This window comes from Poecilia formosa, unplaced genomic scaffold, assembly GCF_000485575.1.
Source record: "Poecilia formosa unplaced genomic scaffold, Poecilia_formosa-5.1.2 Scaffold61, whole genome shotgun sequence".
Taxonomy (NCBI): Eukaryota; Metazoa; Chordata; class Actinopteri; order Cyprinodontiformes; family Poeciliidae; genus Poecilia; species Poecilia formosa.
This window is the reverse complement of record NW_006800000.1, coordinates 1,862,930-1,881,851: the sequence shown is the minus strand read 5'-3', so window position 1 is coordinate 1,881,851 and position 18,922 is coordinate 1,862,930. Positions and strand designations below refer to the sequence as shown.

Sequence of the window (18,922 nt, the reverse complement as noted above, 5' to 3'; positions counted from 1 at the left end):
TGAGGACGTCTCATGTTCTTATGTCTGTCTAATCGCTCAGGTCTGTTTCCTGCCGTCTCCCTGTTAAGTGGTTTTGGCTCCTTGGTGTATGTCATGGAAACTGTTCATGCTAGAGATATCTGATTTGTGTTGGTTTACACAACATTTAAAATGTCAGACCGGTTCCAGACTTTTTTTTTGATGTCCTGTAAAACAGATTTCTATGTTCTCTCTTAGAGAAGTGCATGGTTTCTCACTCTTACCAGCTGCAGTCAGATCTTGCAGCTGACCTCTGTCCTTCCTTTTATTTCACTCTCATGTGTCAGACCTTTTTTTGAGAGAGGGTGTTGCCTCACCAGATCGTTCCTATGTGAAATCCTCAAACGTTCATCCCATGGACTCTGTTTAACATTCCTGCGGTTGCAGCCGTTTCAGAACGGGCCTTAAAACCGCATGCTGTCGATGGCCCGTTGTGAAGATTCAGTAGATTCTCCCTTGAAATGTAGCCCAGCTGTCATTGTCTGCAGCGTCTTGACATGTGATGTGTTCTCAGAGATAGTAAGCTACCTGCATGTTTATTTTTCTGGAACTTTCCTAATGATTGAAGCACATTTATTTTTTTTGTGATTAGTTTTAAGGTTCCTGTGGGATGAAACCACCTGTTGGAGGAGTTAAACAATCCCACCTCGACTGTTTTTTATATTCCAGATGCATGGAATTCCTCCTCTTCTGTTTTTTTATTTGCGTTTGTCATTTTATGACACTCAGCGACTCATTCTTACTTGTAGCTTTGCTTATGGGTCTCTGTTTGTTTTTACTTCTCTAACTCCTGCTCAGAGAGTTGTGTGAATCGGAGGATGCTGCCAGCCTGCCGTCTTCATATCCTTCCTCCCCCACAGAGAACGGAGCGCTGACTGCAGACCCCAAGAGTCGGCCCAGTTCCAAAAGCACTTTAGAGGAAAATGCCTATGAGGACATAGTAGGTAAGCACAAATCAATTGTTTTGTTCACTTACAGCAATAGTCTGATATGGTATGAGATGAAAGAAAATGTATTCTATGCAGTTAAATTGATGGAAGACAATTTTTGAAAAATGCAGAATACTTTAGTTGCAGCTTTGATGTATACAAGTGTATTGCACAGGAAAAGACCACTTGTGCGGTCCTTGTTAACCAACTAATTTAAACTGGTCAGCTAGTTGGAGTGCTACCCATTTTTGTGTAGCGTACAGTCAGCTATCATGCCGCTCTTGTCTTGTCAACTGTTCTTTTATAAAGGTGTTACCTGAATAAGGGTAGTGGTTTTGGTACCAGGCACTGTGTTTTGAAAAAGAAGCAGCAGGTGAAAGTAGAGTTTAGATCAGACCTAAAATATCCAGCCCGTCCCAACCTGAACCTGTAGGCATTGTGTCCTAGCCTGATCCAGCTCGACAAATGAACTTTAATTATATGTCCAAGCCCGTAGTCAACCCAACATGTTATTTTAATTAAAATGTTGCTGCTTTTGCTTTTTCACCATAATTTGGGCAAGTAGTGTAACTTCGCCCATTTTTAGCTTTTGTCTAACGTCTTTCACCTCTGTTTTGTTGGTTGTTGTCACCACAGGGTGTGCCAAGTACAAGTCATCTGGGATGTGTGATTGATAGGAGCGGAGTAGGGTGGAGCTGCATTTGCATTTAGTGGGCAGTTCGCTGTGTTAGAGTCTAATGACCTCTAAGTGCAGGATATTTCTTTCTATCCTCTGCGGGGTACACTGCCAACCCCTCTATTTAGACTTTAATAAGTAGATTAGTAAAACTTCATATCGTGCAGTCTCATAAAGTTTAGGCTTATTAAATGCACCACTGAAGCCCTATTGGACTCGACCATCAAGCAAATAATTTTTAATTTGAATGGACCCAGCCTGAATTTCGGGTCAGGTTTGAATTGGGCTCAGGCCATAAATCTATACTTTACCTCGCAGTGTGCAGAAACGTGTTAGGGAGGGGCACTGTGTTACCCTATGCTTTGTAAATGATCTGTTGGCGAATATGCTTTGATTCTGTTCCCTCTGCTTTTATTATATTTTTCTCAGCAACAATTTTTAAAATAAGATAAAGTAAGAAAGCAGAAATCTTCTTTTTCAATCAGTCCCTTTTAGCTTCCTTCTTTAATTAGAACTATACCTTGTTTCTCCAAACTGAGGTTTGTTTAGACAGTCAGCTGCCACTTTAACACACAGCCCACACAGGATGGTAAAGTTAATTAGTGGACTAATTAAGTTCTTTACTTATTACAAACTAATGCTACTAACATACACTTTACATTTAAAATATCTATCTTTGGAAAACTTGAGCTGCAAAATAAAATTTTGATATTTTCTGAGAAAAAAAAAATCTCAGACTGCGTGAGTTTAATAATTAGAAGCTTAGTGAAATTTGCAGTCTGACGCAGGAGGCCTAATATAATAAGGCTGGGAGACAAACCGCTGCTTTCTCTTCCTGTTGTAGACATTCCAGGTTTAAAACTCTCATTATAGGTTCAGCCTGTCAACACTCAGCCTTTAGAGTAAGATTAATGGATGATGCGCAGAGTTATAGTCTAATTATTACGGCATTCCAATAAAAACATGATCATATTGTCTCACACGCGCTAACTACTTTGTTCATTAAGGTGCTGTAATCAGTAACAGAGACACCAGATAGTTAGGGTGCATGCAGGGCTTTGAAGAATGCAGTAGTTTGTTCTGAGAGATGATGTGTGTATGAAATACCGGACATGTTGAAAAGCCAAATTCCTTTCCACTAGCAAATGACCCCAGGCCTTCTGCCCAGTTCAGCTGTCGACTCCCCCGGCGCATTTTCAACGCAGCGAAAATGTGTGTCAGTGTGAGCACACAGGCCCATGATGTAGCTTGGGTTTCACACGCAGAAAAAAAAAAAAAAAAAGCTCTCTTCCTTGAAATATTGTTCATGCTATAACGCTTAATGATTACCAAATAAGAGCTGACTTTTTTATATACAAGCATATCATTACTTCACGGTCCATTGCTTGCTCATAAGTGTCTTTGTTTTTTTGTTTTTTTTCCCTCCCTCACTGAGGATGTGCAGCGCCGGAGTGAATGTCAGGGCATAATGGATTTTCTCGTGAATCTTAACAAAGCTCCCATTGTTCACCCAGCGCTGCGAGGGTTAGACTTTGCAGTTTGGAGACGTTCTCTCGGCAGTCTTTGTGCTTGACCAAAATTGTGTCCCACAGAGTGATCCCAGTGGTGGCCTTGAACTACAAAATACAGTGAGACAAGAGGAAAATGGAAAAAAAAAAGAAAAGAAAAAAAGAAGCAACAAAACAAATGAGCAAAAAACAAAACAAAGAAATAGTGGATTTATAGAAAAGAAAAAGAAAGCATTGTTTAAGCAAAGCATCATTTTGGGAGCTCACCCAACATGTAAACCCAACATTATAGAGGGAAGTATAGCATTTGGAAAATTATAACATTCCAGGAAAGCCAACAATAAAACTGAAAACACAACACCGCTTTAGACAAAGATGACAAAGCAACAAACTCTAGACAATTCACCCTTTACTGCACGGTAGCTGCAGTAGTCGGTACTGTTGTCTCACACTTAGAAGATCTCTGGCTAAAGACTCGGCTAAGTTCTTTCTATGTGAAGCTTCCATGTTCTCGACATGAACGGCAGGGTTTTCTTTTGGTTCATTTGTTTCTGGAATCCAAAGAACATCTTTTCTGCCTAATTCGTGATTGTATTAGCAGCTGGGTGCAAGTGTGGCTGTGCTGTTTTGTATCTCCGTATCGGTCTTGTGATGAACTGGCGACCTGCCTGGTTTGTACCCAACCTCTCGCCTATCGACTTCTAGGATAGACTCCGCCCCCTCAAGGCTATGAAAGAGTTTCAGTGGGTAGAGAAAATGAGCTTGAGTTTATATGTGGTGTTTTAGGGCTTATTGGGTTGATTTTGGTCAATCCACCTTAGAAACTGTTCAAACCATAGCAACCTTTCCATACCCCTTCAGTCCCACAGTTGACCCAGATATGCTCTCAACTTCACCAGAACAGCTCGACTTGCTTTCATCATTTCCTATCATTTGTGGTTATTTCACCTGTGTTTGATGTTAGATGTTTACCTATGGAGTGTCAGCCTATTGTGTTATTACAAGCGAATGGCAGATTGTATCTTTCAAGTGCCTTGTGGTTGATGAATGGAGTGGTAGTGAGTGATGTGTTGCTTAAAGGGTCATGAATCATGAATCTGTACAGCAGTGACTCGATACAAATGTCTGGTCTTGTGCTTGTTAGCAAATGTGGGAGACTGCGTCAGGGATGATTTAACCTTACCGTGAATTGACAAACATATAATTTTGCAACTCTTTGTAGCAAGATTTGAAGTACATTGCGAATGTATTCGCACCCTTTGAACCATTTCATTTTTATTTTCAACATGTCTCGATGTATTTTGTTGAGAATGTAGACCAACAGGAAGTTGAACATGATCGGGAAGTGGAAGGAAAATGAATTGTACCACCACCAAAATAAAACCTGTGAAATCTCTGTGTTTAGGACTTATCTTATTAGTAAATAGACCAAATAATTTAATGTCAGCATAAATGCAGCTTCTTCAGTTCTTTGAAGGCCTCAGGGGTTCAAAGAACCCCTGAGGCCTTAGAGAATAGAGAATATTCATAAAAAGCAACATCATAAAAACCACTGAACGCAGCAGACAGGTCAAAAATAAAGTTGTGAAATTTGAAGCAGAGTTAGATTATAAAACACAGCTCTCACATGGTTTTCCACCTAAACTGATATATTGGGCAAGGAGAGCATTAATCAGGGAAGCTGTACAGAGGAGCTGCAGAACTCTGGTGTGAAAATCTATCATTTAAGAATGCCATAGAAACATTAATTTAAAGTCATATTTTAAAGTCACGTGGAAAGCACAGCAAATATGTAGAAGAAGGTTCTTTGCGTAGAGGAGTCCATTAATGATAAAAGTATGATTCTATGGAGATGCTATTCTTCAGGGAAAAGAAAGCTAATCAGAGTTAAACACAGGACAATACAGGAAGACCTGGGACTGGTGTGGAGGTTCACACTACACATACTGGTATATCTACAATTTAATGATTTAGATTAAAGTTTAGTCTAGAGATAAGTCTATGTGAGATTCTGTGGTAAACCATTAAAACTGTTGGTTACAGAGGCTCTCTATAAATCTGACTGAATTGGAGCTGTCTTACACAGAAGGAGTAAAGATTTATATTTCTAGATGTGGAAAGCTGTTGGAGACACATGCCATAGTCTTGAAGGTGAAAGGTTGACTTGAGGGCTGAATATAAATGTCCACTGCATGTTTCAGATTTTTAATTACAGAAATTTTGAGGCCCTTTTTTAAATTGGTGACAATTTTGGTCATATTATGACGAAATGTGGGAAAGTTTGAGGATGGTGGGGAAGCTTTTGCAAGGCACTGTAACTACAATTTTGCACATTCTCTTATGAAACCTCTTCACACGTTTTCCTAAAAGTTTGCAGTGTACTTGCACTTGTTTTTCAGTCCCACAACTTTGCCTTTACAACAGAGCAACTGTAGCATAGCTCACCTCTTTATGTCCTTCATGGTGAAAGCTGATACCAGCATTGTCGGTATAGTTCGTTCTGTGCCTCGCCTTGCCCACAGAGTCCATTGTGTACACAGAAATGCACAATCAGAGCATGCAGCAGAGGTGTGTCCGCTGCCTACATAATACCGTATCTGGGAGCGTGTCAGAGAGATGTTTGTAATCAGAGGAGTAGATTAGTACCCTGCTGCATATAAGTAGCTATACAGACATGTCATTTTCCCAGCAGGCTCTCATTACAGTATTGCTCCGGTTTAATGGAGCAGCCGCACAACGTGGGGCCGAACTGAGCCCTCTTTTTCTCCTCCTCAGTGTTAACGATGCACAGAAGATTACTGCACTCAGCTAATTTACTGTGAGACCCAACATGACGCTTCCAGGAGCCGTTGGCAGTTCACACTGTCTGTGTATGAGCGCCGGCTCAATAATTAACCTAAGAATAGATAAGTGAACGAAACTCTGGCTGTCTTTATAATTCCAGATGTTTGAAAAAAAAACAAAAAAAAAAACACTCCCTCTTTGTTGGAGTTCATTGGGTTTTCCATCAATATGCTCAGGAAGTTGGGCCATGGCTACCACACAGATACTTGTTTTTTCAAACTCCACTGACAGATAGCGCTGATTGTCTTTCCTATAAAAGTTCCCTTCATGCAGTTTTACTCCATCTGGCTCTGCTTTTGTTTTTCACTGTGGTTTCTTCTCATTCTCACAACCTTTTTTTTCAGGCACTGCCAAAAAAAAAAAAACAAAAAAAAACAGCCGTTCTCAGAGCACGTCTGAATAGAAACAAACTGCAGCTTTACACAAGTTCGCGTTTATTAATGTTGGTCCTCTGCCAGGTGACATCAGTGAAAGCTGCTGGTTGCGCTGTATTGCTCTTTCGTTTCCTTTTTTCCAACATAATTTACTGTCTGAGAAACATCTATAGAACAGTAGCTACATCTGTGCTAGTCTCATCCACAGCTAAGATCACAGCAAACAGCATAGTTTATTTGGTCAACACTAGTGCCTGTTTAGAATTTAGTGATAGAAATAAACACGCAGAAATACTTCTAAAATGACATCTGCCAAATTAAGTTAAATACACATTTCTGTTTGCATTAAATTAGAAATGAAAACACAGGTAAAGCTTTAGACTTTGAAACATAAATTCAGATAATACAAGTTTCAAAAAACAGTTTGACTTGCCTTTTAAAACCTTTTTTGATTTTGATGAAATAATAGGATTGTCTGCTTGCCAACCTGATGAGTATAAATAGTGAGAAAATAAGTGTTGATTTATTAATAAGGATTAATATTCAGTTTTTGCTTTAGTTAGGATTGTGCTGTATTATATTTAAAAATTCAGTGATTCTTTCTCAGACTATACTCTAGTGCAGAGGATTGTTGTTTTCCAAGAAAAGCTTGCAATTTTATCATAAGTGTTTTTTTTTATTTTTATTTTCCAAACTTACTTTTTTTGTTGAATTTACAACCAGGTCTTCCTTTTGTCTGAAATATCAAAAACTTTGGCCTCAGTCTTGTGATGTTATATGTAAGATTTGTGCCCCAAATAACAGATAATAATCCTTATTTGGATGAATGTTTTATACTCCAATGTCATTAAAAACAACAAATATAGATTCTAATAATGAGTTGGAGAAAAATTTTGATATAGAGATATCATAGGAACCCTGAAAATAATATTTCCCTCATATATGTAGAATATATGAGGGAAATATTATTTTTTCCCTCCTTCACCTCTCCACATCCTTTGTCCCATATGGGTGGGACAAAGGATGTGGTCACTTGTAGAATATGTTTGTTTAAACTATGTAATTAAGAAATGCTTTATAACGTCGTGTTAAGGAGTTATATAAAACTAACAAATAGATGAATAAACTACATTGCTTAGTTTGTGCATCTGAAGTATGCATTACACGGACTGTAAAAGACGTACAACTATTCTTTAAAATATGTCTTAACCGAACACTTTTATTGCTCAAATCTCTAAGGAGTAGATCCTCCTCTTCCTCTGCAGACATGTTGCATGCCTGGACTGTGACTCACCAGCAGCATTATGTCCACGGGTTTCAATGAGGCCATGGGGGTCTGCAAGGCCTGCTGCCAACAGTAACTATTTTAAAAAGGGAGTTCACCAGAATCAGCTGGGGATGACCTTTGACCTACCTTCCATGACTCGCCTTCTTTTCAGACTGTCCATGGGGAGGGCTCGATTATGCGGTGGACATCTTTGCTGCCCGCTCTGACCCCTCAGTCTAATCAGCCTTTGATCGAACGCTACCCTCTTTTCACAACGAGTTACAAGGTGACGCTGAATTTGTTTTTTGTTTCCACAGAGAAGGAAAATCCATACGAGGATGTTGACCTGAAGCGGAGGAGTTTGAGTAGGAAGTCTGGTCTGTCGGAGAACAGCCGATCTTGGGCCGCTATGGACAGGAAGCTTAACTCCCCGCCTCAGGTAAGCCCTTCGGTTGTCAGCATTATCTCCTGGACATGTAATTCAACAATATTTGAGGGTGAGCAAAACAATCAAAACAAACCCCCCCCCCAAAAAAAACCCCGAAAAACCTTCACATCAGAGATAAAATAGCTTAAATAAATGCAAATTGTATCAGTATGTTAATATGTGCAACTTAAAATGTGTATAATTTAGTGCTAAACCCAATTCTACTGGAGGTTTCTTCCTCTTAAAGGGATTCGTTCCTCTCTACTGCAATGTGCTGGTAAGGACGATCAGGGATTGCTGCAAACTTAATGGCAGATTGAATCAGCTGGGCTTTCTCAGATGCATATTTCTGCAGCTGAATTTGAATGAATTTTTATTAGAATTTGATTCGACCGTTATTGAAACGAACCGGACTGATCTCAACTGAATTTTCTTGACTGAATGAAACGTGTTGTGGCAGATGTTGTGAATTGCTATTGTATAACTGAGAAGACCTGTCCTGAATTTTTAATCTTGCCTTTCACTGTAAACAGAAGTGCCACTGACAAGCCTGGGCTGGTTTGTGACGAAAGACAAACAGAGAAACTCATCAGTGCTCAGCAAGGCCACATGGCAAACGGAAATATCTTTAATTGGGTCACCTTGATAATGGGCATATTCACTGGCACAATCTGTTACTGCAGATCTACAGACTTTGCTACATGTGCAGAAGAGTAATACAGGTGTTGAGGTGAAGACGAAAATGTTGCTGACTGATTATAATCAGTCCTTTTGTATAAAACTGCTGATGATTACCTTTTATAAGAACTCTGTTTATCCATGGACATTAAGAGTAATTTCATCTGTGCAGCTCGTCTAGTGGGTTACGGATACATAATTTGGTAGATGACTTGTATGTTATTGGTGTATAGTGATATTATAATACACAATAATATTTAATATATAGATCTAATATAAGCTGAAGGAACAGGAAATCAAAAACTCTGTTTTGGAAATTTAATATTAAGTAATTCATATTAATCCAATCTGTATCAAAAACACAAAGCTCTACTCTTGTTTCTTTGCCACCTTATTTTTCCAGCTTGGGCTTTTGATGCATTCCATGTTATTTTCACTGTAAATTCAAATGGTCAAATCCCATCATCCGTCCTATTAATAACAAACAGTTAATTAGCTGCCTGTCGGGCAAAGAATGTCATAATACACGTTGATAAAAACGTTTATCCGTAACAATTGTTTCCAAGAAATCCAGTCCTATTTTCCCTCAGAAATCCCTAGTTATCTGTTCTAAGTTTGCTGCCAAAAATCTGTGAACATAATCAAAGAAGCTTTGTAAAAGTGCTCTTTATGTGGTTATGTGTAATTAGGGTGATATCAGATTATTGCTGTTTATGCAAACAAATGGAAATTGGGTTTCATCTTCCCAAATGAAATGAAACGGAAAAGATAACCACCTTTCCTTTAGAAAAATGCTTCATATGTTGTAACACCCAGCACAAAAAGAGGAAGACTTAGTCCATCTGGAAGTAACCAGTGGCTTATAGTAGAAAACACCCATGTTTCGGTGGCTTGTTTATATGTAAACGAGCCACCTAAATAGATTGGAATGTTAAACATATATGCTTCCTCTATTTAACATTCCAGTCTGAGCAGGTTAATAGCAGAAAAAGCTCATTTATCTGAATTACTAAATTACTTTCAGGTGTTTATTGCCTTTCTGTGCAGTTTGGAAAAGTGAAAAAAAAAAAATATGTGTCTTTCAGTTTTTAATGAATTTGGAGAATCAGTAGATATTATGGAACAATATTAGTTTTTCCACAGTTTATCCTAACAAGGAGTAACTGAGTATTGGCAATGGAAAGAGGTTGTTTCTGAAGGAACCACATGATTAACAGAGGCTGGTTATTACTCTGTAGCGTTTTAAAAATATGTTTAAATCTAATAATCATTTAGAATCTAGTGATGTGAAAAGTACAAATTTTATTTTTGTAGCTTTTCTGTTTTGTTTTTTTTTTCCTGCGTCTTATACAGGAAGTGAAGGTGGAAGCTGAAGTTGGTGTACTTGGTCATATCATTTCCTGTTATTTCTCATAATAGAATAGGGCAGCCATTAGGTCAACAGTAAGTCTTCATCTGTGTGAAATGCTTCGGACTGCATCTGTTCTCTTCTTTGTGCCCAGTTGCCTTCCAAACCCAGCAGCCAGTCTCTCCGCCTCCCCGGTCCAAGCGACAGGAAGAGTCACCGCATGTCCCAGTTGTCCAAACGCTACAGCCACGATGAAATGCTGCTCATCCCCCAGGTGGGCATGTCATCGTCCCCCTGCGGCTTGCTGGACGACAGCCTCTGTGGCACCAGTGACTCCCTGCCTTCACGCAGGCACTGGAGGATCCCCAAGGTACACACAGCCAGATCCCACACAAGCTGCTGCAAAGGGCCTTTTCAGAGCTCCGGCTCTCACAAACCTGATCAGGTTTCTGTCGGGACCAAGTCAGAGTCTGGACGGTTCTGCATCATTTATAATTCCTCTGTTTGGAACAGAGGCGTAATGACAACCGGGCTTTGATCCAGTCAGATATTTTTGCATGAAAATCAACCCTTGGGGTGCTTTTTTAAAGAGCCCTCCCTGAGGCATTTCTTATTAATAATCTGCAATGCTTGAAATATAGGCGATGTGCTTTAGACTGTTACTTTTGGCCAGGAACAGGCCTGCTTCCTCTATACTTAGGATCAAAAGACAAACAGACTGAACTCCAAGTTCCTCACAGAGAATTTCCTCTCGTCTCTGTTTACAGCTGGTCCAGAGGATCAACTCCATTTACTGCACTAAACGAGGGAAGAAGAGGCTAAAGAAGCTGTCCATGTCCAATCTTGAGACGGCATCTCTCAGAGGTAAGGCTGCTCCTTATTCCCTTTTATCCTAAGGCCAGATAAGTGGGTAAATATTTATGTCTCCTCTACCCACAGAGAGCTGTCTCTTTCTCTCTTTCTCTCTCTCTCTCTCTCTCTCTCTCCTCTATTTGTGTGTCTTTCTCATGACAAAAACACATATCTGAAATTACCCCCATTGACCCATGGGAGAAAAAAATCATTTTCTCTTCAATGTTTGTTTCCAGATGACAACAGTGAGAGTGAGAGTGACTCAGATGACAGGTTCAAAGGTGAGCAATACTTTCATCTTGTTTTCTCTGAGTTTTTTTTTCCCCCACAGCTTTAAAGTTATTATTTTGCATCTATGATCAATAAGAAGCTTGAATTATGGGTATTAGATTGTGGTAAAACCATATAATCAGACCTAATATTGCCTATTTATTTCATGCAAAACGTTTTCCCTGCTCAGCTCACACCCAGAGGTTGTTGAAGCTGCAGTCCATCCTGCGACGAGCCCCGAGCTACCGTACGCTGGAGCTGCAGCTCATCGAGTGGCAGGAGAGAGAGCTCTTTGAGTACTTTGTTGTTGTTTCTCTGAAAAAGAAACCTGGAAAGAACTCCTACGCCCCTGAGGTCTCCTATCAGTTCCCCAAGGTAAAAGCTCTTTCTGAAACCTGCAACCGGTCCTTTGAGGCAAACTGCACACCTGGCGTGACGAGCTCGGCTTGCTCGTTTTATGTCTTTTAAGTCAACTTTTGTTTGCACTGTGAGCAGTTAAATGGCTCGCATTGTCTGAAACCCTTCAAAATCAGCGAGTAGTTTTAAAGTCTATAAAGTAAAATTGTGAATTTTTCTTTATAGTCAACGTTCTTTTTTGAGAGTTTTATTACGTTGCCTCCTGTCATAAAGAGGTAGATGCAAATCTCTTCGATACTCAACTACTCTGGAACTACATAAGTCAAATTATTTATATCTGCTCTCAGGAAATGCTTTGGGTTGCCTTGTTTTTGTCACACATGTCTAATAAAGATCTGTTTACAGAAAGTTATCGTGGGTATTAAGGTTGTATTAATTTGGGGGGTGAGGGGGGTTTAGCGTGTGCGATGTGGCTCAAACACGTCAATAGCAACCCAAAACAACACGAGATTCTTGCAGATAATGAGTGAATGTAAACTTCTGACTGAATTGTATAAACTCTACGTTGCGTTGAAGCACTCCAGAGCTTTGACTGAGATATTACTTTTGGCAGATGTCATTTTAGAATACTTTTTAACAGTTTACTTGGTCTGAACTACATCACGGCGAGTAATAAATGCCATTTAAGCACTCTGTTGTTATCATTCCTAATGCCACTATACCAGCTCTGGATTATATAAAGGTTTTCTGGTTTATCTGACTAATTTCCATATTAATAGCTATAACAATAAATGTTACATAGATTTTTGTGACTGTCCACTTTGTTGATCATTTAGATCTTTGTGGGTAGCTGCAGTCTCTACTTTGAGTTAAAAATAACTGGATTTCATTCATGTGACAGGCAAGTGTTGTATTAGAAAATGATTTCTGAAGGTTTTTTTTAGTTCAGCAGAACTAAAAAAAAAAAAAAAACCTGGGGGGGATGCAGACTCTGTGGTGGAGGCCTTGAAGGTCGAGAGGTTTAAACTTTTATGACATTGTAGCCTTTTGTAAAATATAAACTGGTAATTTCATAATTTCATCCTCCTGTTGCTTCTCCTTGCAGTTGGAGAGGCTGACCAAGCAGATGAGGGAGGCAGAGCAGAGGCTCAAAGCTATTCCTCAGTTCTGTTTCCCGGACGCAAAAGACTGGAGTCCTGTCTCCGAGTACACCAGGTATCCTCCAAGCATTATTTACACTTCTCTGTTAGGTTATTTCAGAAGCATCTATTTAGATAGCTGATAGGTGTTAGAACTGATTTAATAGTTTTAATAAAAGTTTTAATTTAAAGAAAATGTTCTGTTAGTGAAAACTGAAGCTCCTTCTCCAAAGTCAACATGTAAATAATTAGAAAAAAAAAGCTCTAATGTCACTTAATTTAAATTAAAACAGTTTAATAAATGACTTTCAGCTCATTTTAGTTGGTAGATAATGCCCAACAGAAAGTATGAACTGACACGAGTTTGGTTTTAAAACATCCTGGTGACTTTTTGTAAAAAACTTGACTGTTTAACAACCAAAGCTGCAAAAGCTCAAAAAGCAGAAGATGGCCCACGTTCATATCTAAATATTGTTCTGCTTTTCGCCATGTTTCTCACTGTACACATTTTTAGTAAAATCTCAAAAGGTTGTTTTCTCCACCTACTGAATAAACGAATAAGTGAATGACTCCCCTTTTAGCACCTGCTAAATAAATACCAATGTCTTATGCTTGGACTTTTTACACAAATTCAGTTTTATGCTTAAGTTTTATACCAACTCATTTTGTTTTTCTTGCATTCAAGGAGCCTAGTTCTAGCAGGAATAGGAAATGAGTGTGTGCTGCTATGGGAGAGTTAACGGGACTTGCCTGAACTTGCAGAGCTAGTAGATATGCAGAGGTGTGCAGGTGAAGGGGTCATGATACTGCAGCCACACACGACTGGTGGGAATTGACCTGCACTTTATCTGTGAGCAGACATAGAATAAAAATGCCTATAACGCACGAACACAGAATATTTAGGTAGTTTTGAAACCAAAATGTTTTTTTCATATTGATGTTTCTGGAGAAGAGGTGGAATTTAATAAGTTTATAGTTCTACCCACTTCTTTGGACATTTATTATTTATTGTATTACTGCAATTTTTCAGCTAGCTGCTCTTTTAGAAAGCACCTTGTTTGGGCTTAGACATCTTTTTTTAAGCAACCAATTGCTACTAGGATTAATAGGTTTCTTCTAATTCATCTAGAAAATGTGAAGAACCACAAAACCACTTCTGAAACCAGTCAGTTGAGAAAGTAACCAAAGTCTAAAGAAAAACTGCCAAAATGGTTCTTGATCTGGAGTGAAATGGTTCTTGATCTCGAGTGAGTAGGTAGTACCTATGAGGTAGTACCTACTCATAGGTAGTACCTCATAGGTACTACCTATGAGGTACCCAAATGGGGCTGGAACCAATCGTGGTGGGCCCGCGGCCTCAAAGAGTGAAATCGCTCAAAACCCAAAAATATTATGCAAGACCGTTTTAAAATACTACTAGAAAATCTGGCTCCTCCAAGACAAATATGTCATGAAATAGGTGACTTTCTGATTAGATGTCACTGGCTGTGTAGTGATGTTTGTTTTTTTCTTTTTCTTTTTGTGTTGCAGTGAAACATTCTCCTTCATGCTAACCGGGGAGGACGGCAGCAGGCGGTTTGGGTACTGCAGGCGGCTTCTGGTAAGAAGTTCCTGTTCGTCTCCGGTTCACCTTCACCATGTTCGCCACCCGCCCCTCACCTCGTTCAGCCATGTTTGTTGTGACAGGCCTTTTTCTTTGCACATGTGATGTTGTTTTCCTGCAGACTTGTCCATGTGCTGCCCGATTGTCTGCTGTGGTAACAGGAAGTAAAATCATGAAAGACATACACAGCTGAACAGATTAAAGAGACAGACCAGTGGGGAAAAAGTGGGAGTATCTGTTGTAGCAGCTGATCAGAGTTTGCTTCAGCACAGGAAATGGCTCCACAGAGTTACCAGGAGAATAACAAACATGCAAGCCACATTTTTTTTAAAAGAACAGTTCTGTCAAATGGGAATAAAAAAAAAATTATATATATATAATTACATTTATAAATCTCTCTCCTTATATGCATTATGACAAAAAAATTACACATCATTTGAATAACTCATAGTTAAAATGGCATGAAATATGTAATAAAAACACAATAACCATAGATGAAAACCCAAGTTCAGACATTTAGTTTAACAAGGCTTTCTCAGGAGAGGGCAAGACAAAGAAAAACCAGGAAAAATCCAAACTTTGTCATTCTGGAGCATTTCCTCCCCGTAATGAGGCTGCAGAGCGCTTTGAAGTGTTTTGCTGAGCCTCCCATTTGGCTTGTGGGCAGAGAGCCTGACTGTGTGGGATGTTGTGACTGCGCAGATGATGTTGTTTTGCCGATTCTTGTTTTCGTGCGTCTTTTCACATCTTCAGTATGTTTGTTTGTGAGTGTTTGCCCTGGATGTCCAGCATAATAGTATTTCGTAGTGAAAAAAAAACAAAAAACAAAAATTGCTCCCTGCGATCAGTTGTGCTCGATGTGCTCATTTGGTATAAGATTCACCCAGACAGAAGCAGATTTTAACGAAGGCAGAGAGCGGGGAACTGCGCTCCTTCAGTAACTTTGCTTCCCGCCCGCCATCCGTCCAGCAGTTGGCAGTAGCCGAGCATTCCTAAGGACTTGAATCAAGCCCCACACAGTTGATTTAATCATCCGTTTGGAAAAGCAGAGGAGAAACAAGAGAGGCAAATTGTATACCTAATATGGACAAGTGGATTGGCGCTTGTAGAGTGCCTGTGTTCATTTGTGTCTTTCTCACTGAGAGCCTCTGTTGTTTCAAGCCACATAAAGGTTTGGGAGAATGCAGGGGACAGCAGATATGATCAGCTGTCCCCTACAGATAAACCTGTATTTAGGAGGGAGGTAACCACATAAAAGACTCTCACATCGGGAGGTAGATTAAATTAAAGACATCCCTGTGTTATATTATCACTGTGCACTGTCCTAGCTCTTCCTGTGACCCTGTGTATAATGTCTTTTTGTTTTATACACACAGATTACTCTCATAAAGTTTAATTTACTCATTGTGGCTGTGCTTCAGTCTGTGGACAGAGAAGTTTACTGTGGCTCTGAAGGAGCCTGAAGAATCACGTTAATGATCTCATTATCTCTGCAAAGAGGCAACAAATCTTTAGCAGAGAGACTGTGGTGTTTTAAAATGTAATGGTCACCACCAGACAGGCAGACGCTTTCTAAAGGCAGCGGCTTGATCTGAAATCCACTCTATAAAGACTTCATTTAAAAGTTAGCTGAATCCTTGTCATATTTCCCAGGCCAAAAATATTAAATTGCTCCTCTTGGAGGGTGCTTTATCACTTATTTGTTGTGTAGCAGTGAAGGACAAATCACAGACCGTGGCTCAAATAATGAGATGGCGACCGTCTTTAATTCCATATCTATATTTCTTTGAAATATAGATATGGAACAAAATCTTCAGATGCATCTCACCGAATTCAAATCTCATTGAACAAGTTTATTTTTTTTCTCAATAACTCAGCTCATCATTTGCAATTCATTTGTTATATGAAGTCATGCAGAAACAGTGATAATATATTTCCAAATAAAAAAAGAGAACTGTACGTTTCTGTGTCAAAAATCATGATGAAGATTACTGATTTTACAGGCAGTAGTCATAGTTACCCTCCCCAATAAGTCATCCAACCGTCCTACTGTATAACTTTATTTGCCCACTTATCCTTTCAGGGTAGCAATGGGGGCTGGTACAAAACAGCAGTCATTGGGTGACAGGCAGGGTATAGTTTCCCACTGTGGACAAATGGAGAGACTAATTCATGTAATGTGTTGCTGAACTGTGGGAGGAAGTACACAAAGAGAACCCACACATGCACAGAGAGAACATCCATGCAGAAAGACACCAGCCTGAACTTCGAACCCAGGACCTTCTTGTTGCAACATTGCTACTAACTGCACTAAGCCAATAAAGGCAATTTCTGAAGAACTGGAATGCTCATAAAGTATTGTTTCCAAGCATATTCATGGAAAATTGAGTGGAAGGACAAATTTGGTACAGAGAAATTGCTGCCTTGAGGGATTGTTCAAAGCATTGAAGAATTTGGTGGAAATCCACAAGACGGCAGCTAAAGCTGCAATAAATGCTTCAAGACTCACACAGAACATCGGTCACAGCTGTGGTATTCCTCGTGTTAAGCTAAGGAACCTGAGACAGCCTCAAAGGTTTACCTGGGCTTGAAGAAAAACATCTGTCCAAAGTTCACTTTTCAGATTAAAGAAAATTTTGTAACTGATTTAGAGAACGAGATCCCAGAATCTGGAGGAAGAGTCTAGTGGAAGAATCCAAGTTGCGGTGCTGACAGGAACCATGACATCAGCCGCTGTTGGTCCACTGTGTTTTATTAACTCCAAAGCAGATGCAGCCATCTACCATGAGAGCACGCATTACACTGACAGGCCTTATGGAGATGCAAGATTCATTTTCCAGCAACTTATCTTTTTGGTACACTGATGTCATAAAAACAACACTGACGGCTGAAACAAAGGTTTCAAATAAATATTTAGAAGATAAGACAGTCCTCTCCTGTCAATACTTACAGAGGAATTGGCTGTTTCTGGCATCTTTTAAAAATAGTTGTCGTTCTTGACTCGTGTGTCTTAAAGGTTTTCTACTGTTTGTTGTTCACCTTATAGGTGAAACTGGATTAAAGGCGGAAACTTGTACAATTGCTACATAAAACTCGACACCAAAGCTACAAATTTATAGCCGTTAACTGCGTTCATATCTCAAGCTGCTGCCAATACACCAGTCTAAATTTGTGAAATTGTGATTTTTTTATTTTTTTATTTATTTATTTTTTTTTACTGCGTGTGAGATCTAGTTATTTCTTGATGGTTTTGACTCAGCTGTTTTTTATTACAATAAAAGTCCTATAAATCCCCCGACTTGATGAATGTGTAATGTTATACCGATGGAAGGCCTGGTGAGTGTATTTATAGCCGGTTTTGGGAACATCTGCAGATGTATCTTCTTACGTCTGATCCGTGTTCTCTTGTTATTCCAGCCGACTGGGAAAGGACCTCGTCTTCCAGAGGTGTACTGTGTCATCAGCCGGCTGGGTTGTTTTGACTTGTTCTCCACAGTAAGTTCAGTCTTGCATGCACACACTCCCACACACAGTCAGATCCACATCCACCTTGATCAGTGCGGTGCTGCAGCTGTGTTTAACAATCTGACAGATGATGGAAACGACTGTCTGTGTCGTATCTCTGCAGACTTCATTCGGTTTTCTAATTTCCCAGAACAGTTGTTTCCTTCACTTCTGTCTCACAGCAGTCGCTCTTTGGCTTTTCCAGCCTTATTAATTCAAAGTGCGTTATTTTCAATTTGAATTCTTGAATAAAGTTTGTATAATTCTTCTTGTGATTCTGTTTTAGGAGCTTTGACAAGAATAATGTAATGGTTTAGAGCTTTCTTTTGGTTTTTGGCATTCAGCTTTTCTGGGAGTTTTTGTAACAGATGAGAGCAGTGAATGATTTTCCCAATCAGCTTTCCAGAAAGGAGACGTCTCTGATCCAAACGGCGCTCTGTGTGGAAATTTCTTTTACAGTAGCCATGGAAACAGATTTATTATTTTTTATCTTTTTTTTTTTTTTTACCAAAACAAAAAAAAATGACTATGATTATCCATATAACTATTAATGGTGGAAAACTGTATTTTTCTGTAAATGACCTCATTTGTCCATAAGAGTAATGGCTGTAAATGGGTCAGTTTTGTGAAGGGAGCTGTCCTCTTTCTTGCTTCCTTAAGATCCTGGATGAAGTGGAAAGACGCAGAGGAGTCTCGGCAGCGCTGGTTTATCCCTTCATGAGGAGTCTGATGGAGTCGCCCTTTCCTGCACCAGGGAAGATTATCAAAGTAAAGACCTTCCTGCCCGGTGCAGGAAATGAGGTCAGTACTGTTGCCAAAGCAACACCAATTTTCATCAATGACACAAAACAAGCAGGTTCAATTCCTGTCCAGAAATGCATAATCAGATAACTGCATAATCTTAATCAAATATACGAAGAAGTTAGACTTTATTGTGTGCATTTTTTTCTTGGATTCAGGTCATAGAGCTGAGGCGACCCAATGACTCTAGACTGGAGCATGTTGACTTCGACAGCCTGTTCAGGTGCCTCAGCGTACGGCAGGTGTTGCGCGTCTTTGCCTCGCTGCTCCTGGAACGCAGAGTCATCTTTGTGGCTGATAAACTCAGGTGAGTTTCCACTACAATAG

The 18,922-nt window shown here is 39.6% G+C and overlaps 1 protein-coding gene across 2 annotated transcripts in view; it reads left to right on the top strand.

The window, feature by feature from the left end:
- The window catches only part of dennd2b (DENN domain containing 2B), a 57,349-nt gene that overhangs the window by 23,182 nt on the left and 15,245 nt on the right, over positions 1 to 18,922 (top strand). For both annotated transcript variants that reach the window (XM_007554084.2, XM_007554086.2), the window contains exons 4-14: positions 817 to 962; positions 7,934 to 8,055; positions 10,224 to 10,439; positions 10,837 to 10,933; positions 11,158 to 11,202; positions 11,382 to 11,566; positions 12,654 to 12,763; positions 14,218 to 14,287; positions 17,708 to 17,785; positions 18,455 to 18,595; positions 18,754 to 18,902. In XM_007554084.2, the coding sequence (XP_007554146.1) occupies positions 817 to 962; positions 7,934 to 8,055; positions 10,224 to 10,439; positions 10,837 to 10,933; positions 11,158 to 11,202; positions 11,382 to 11,566; positions 12,654 to 12,763; positions 14,218 to 14,287; positions 17,708 to 17,785; positions 18,455 to 18,595; positions 18,754 to 18,902 (1,359 nt within the window). The remainder of the gene's footprint in view (positions 1 to 816; positions 963 to 7,933; positions 8,056 to 10,223; positions 10,440 to 10,836; positions 10,934 to 11,157; positions 11,203 to 11,381; positions 11,567 to 12,653; positions 12,764 to 14,217; positions 14,288 to 17,707; positions 17,786 to 18,454; positions 18,596 to 18,753; positions 18,903 to 18,922) is intronic.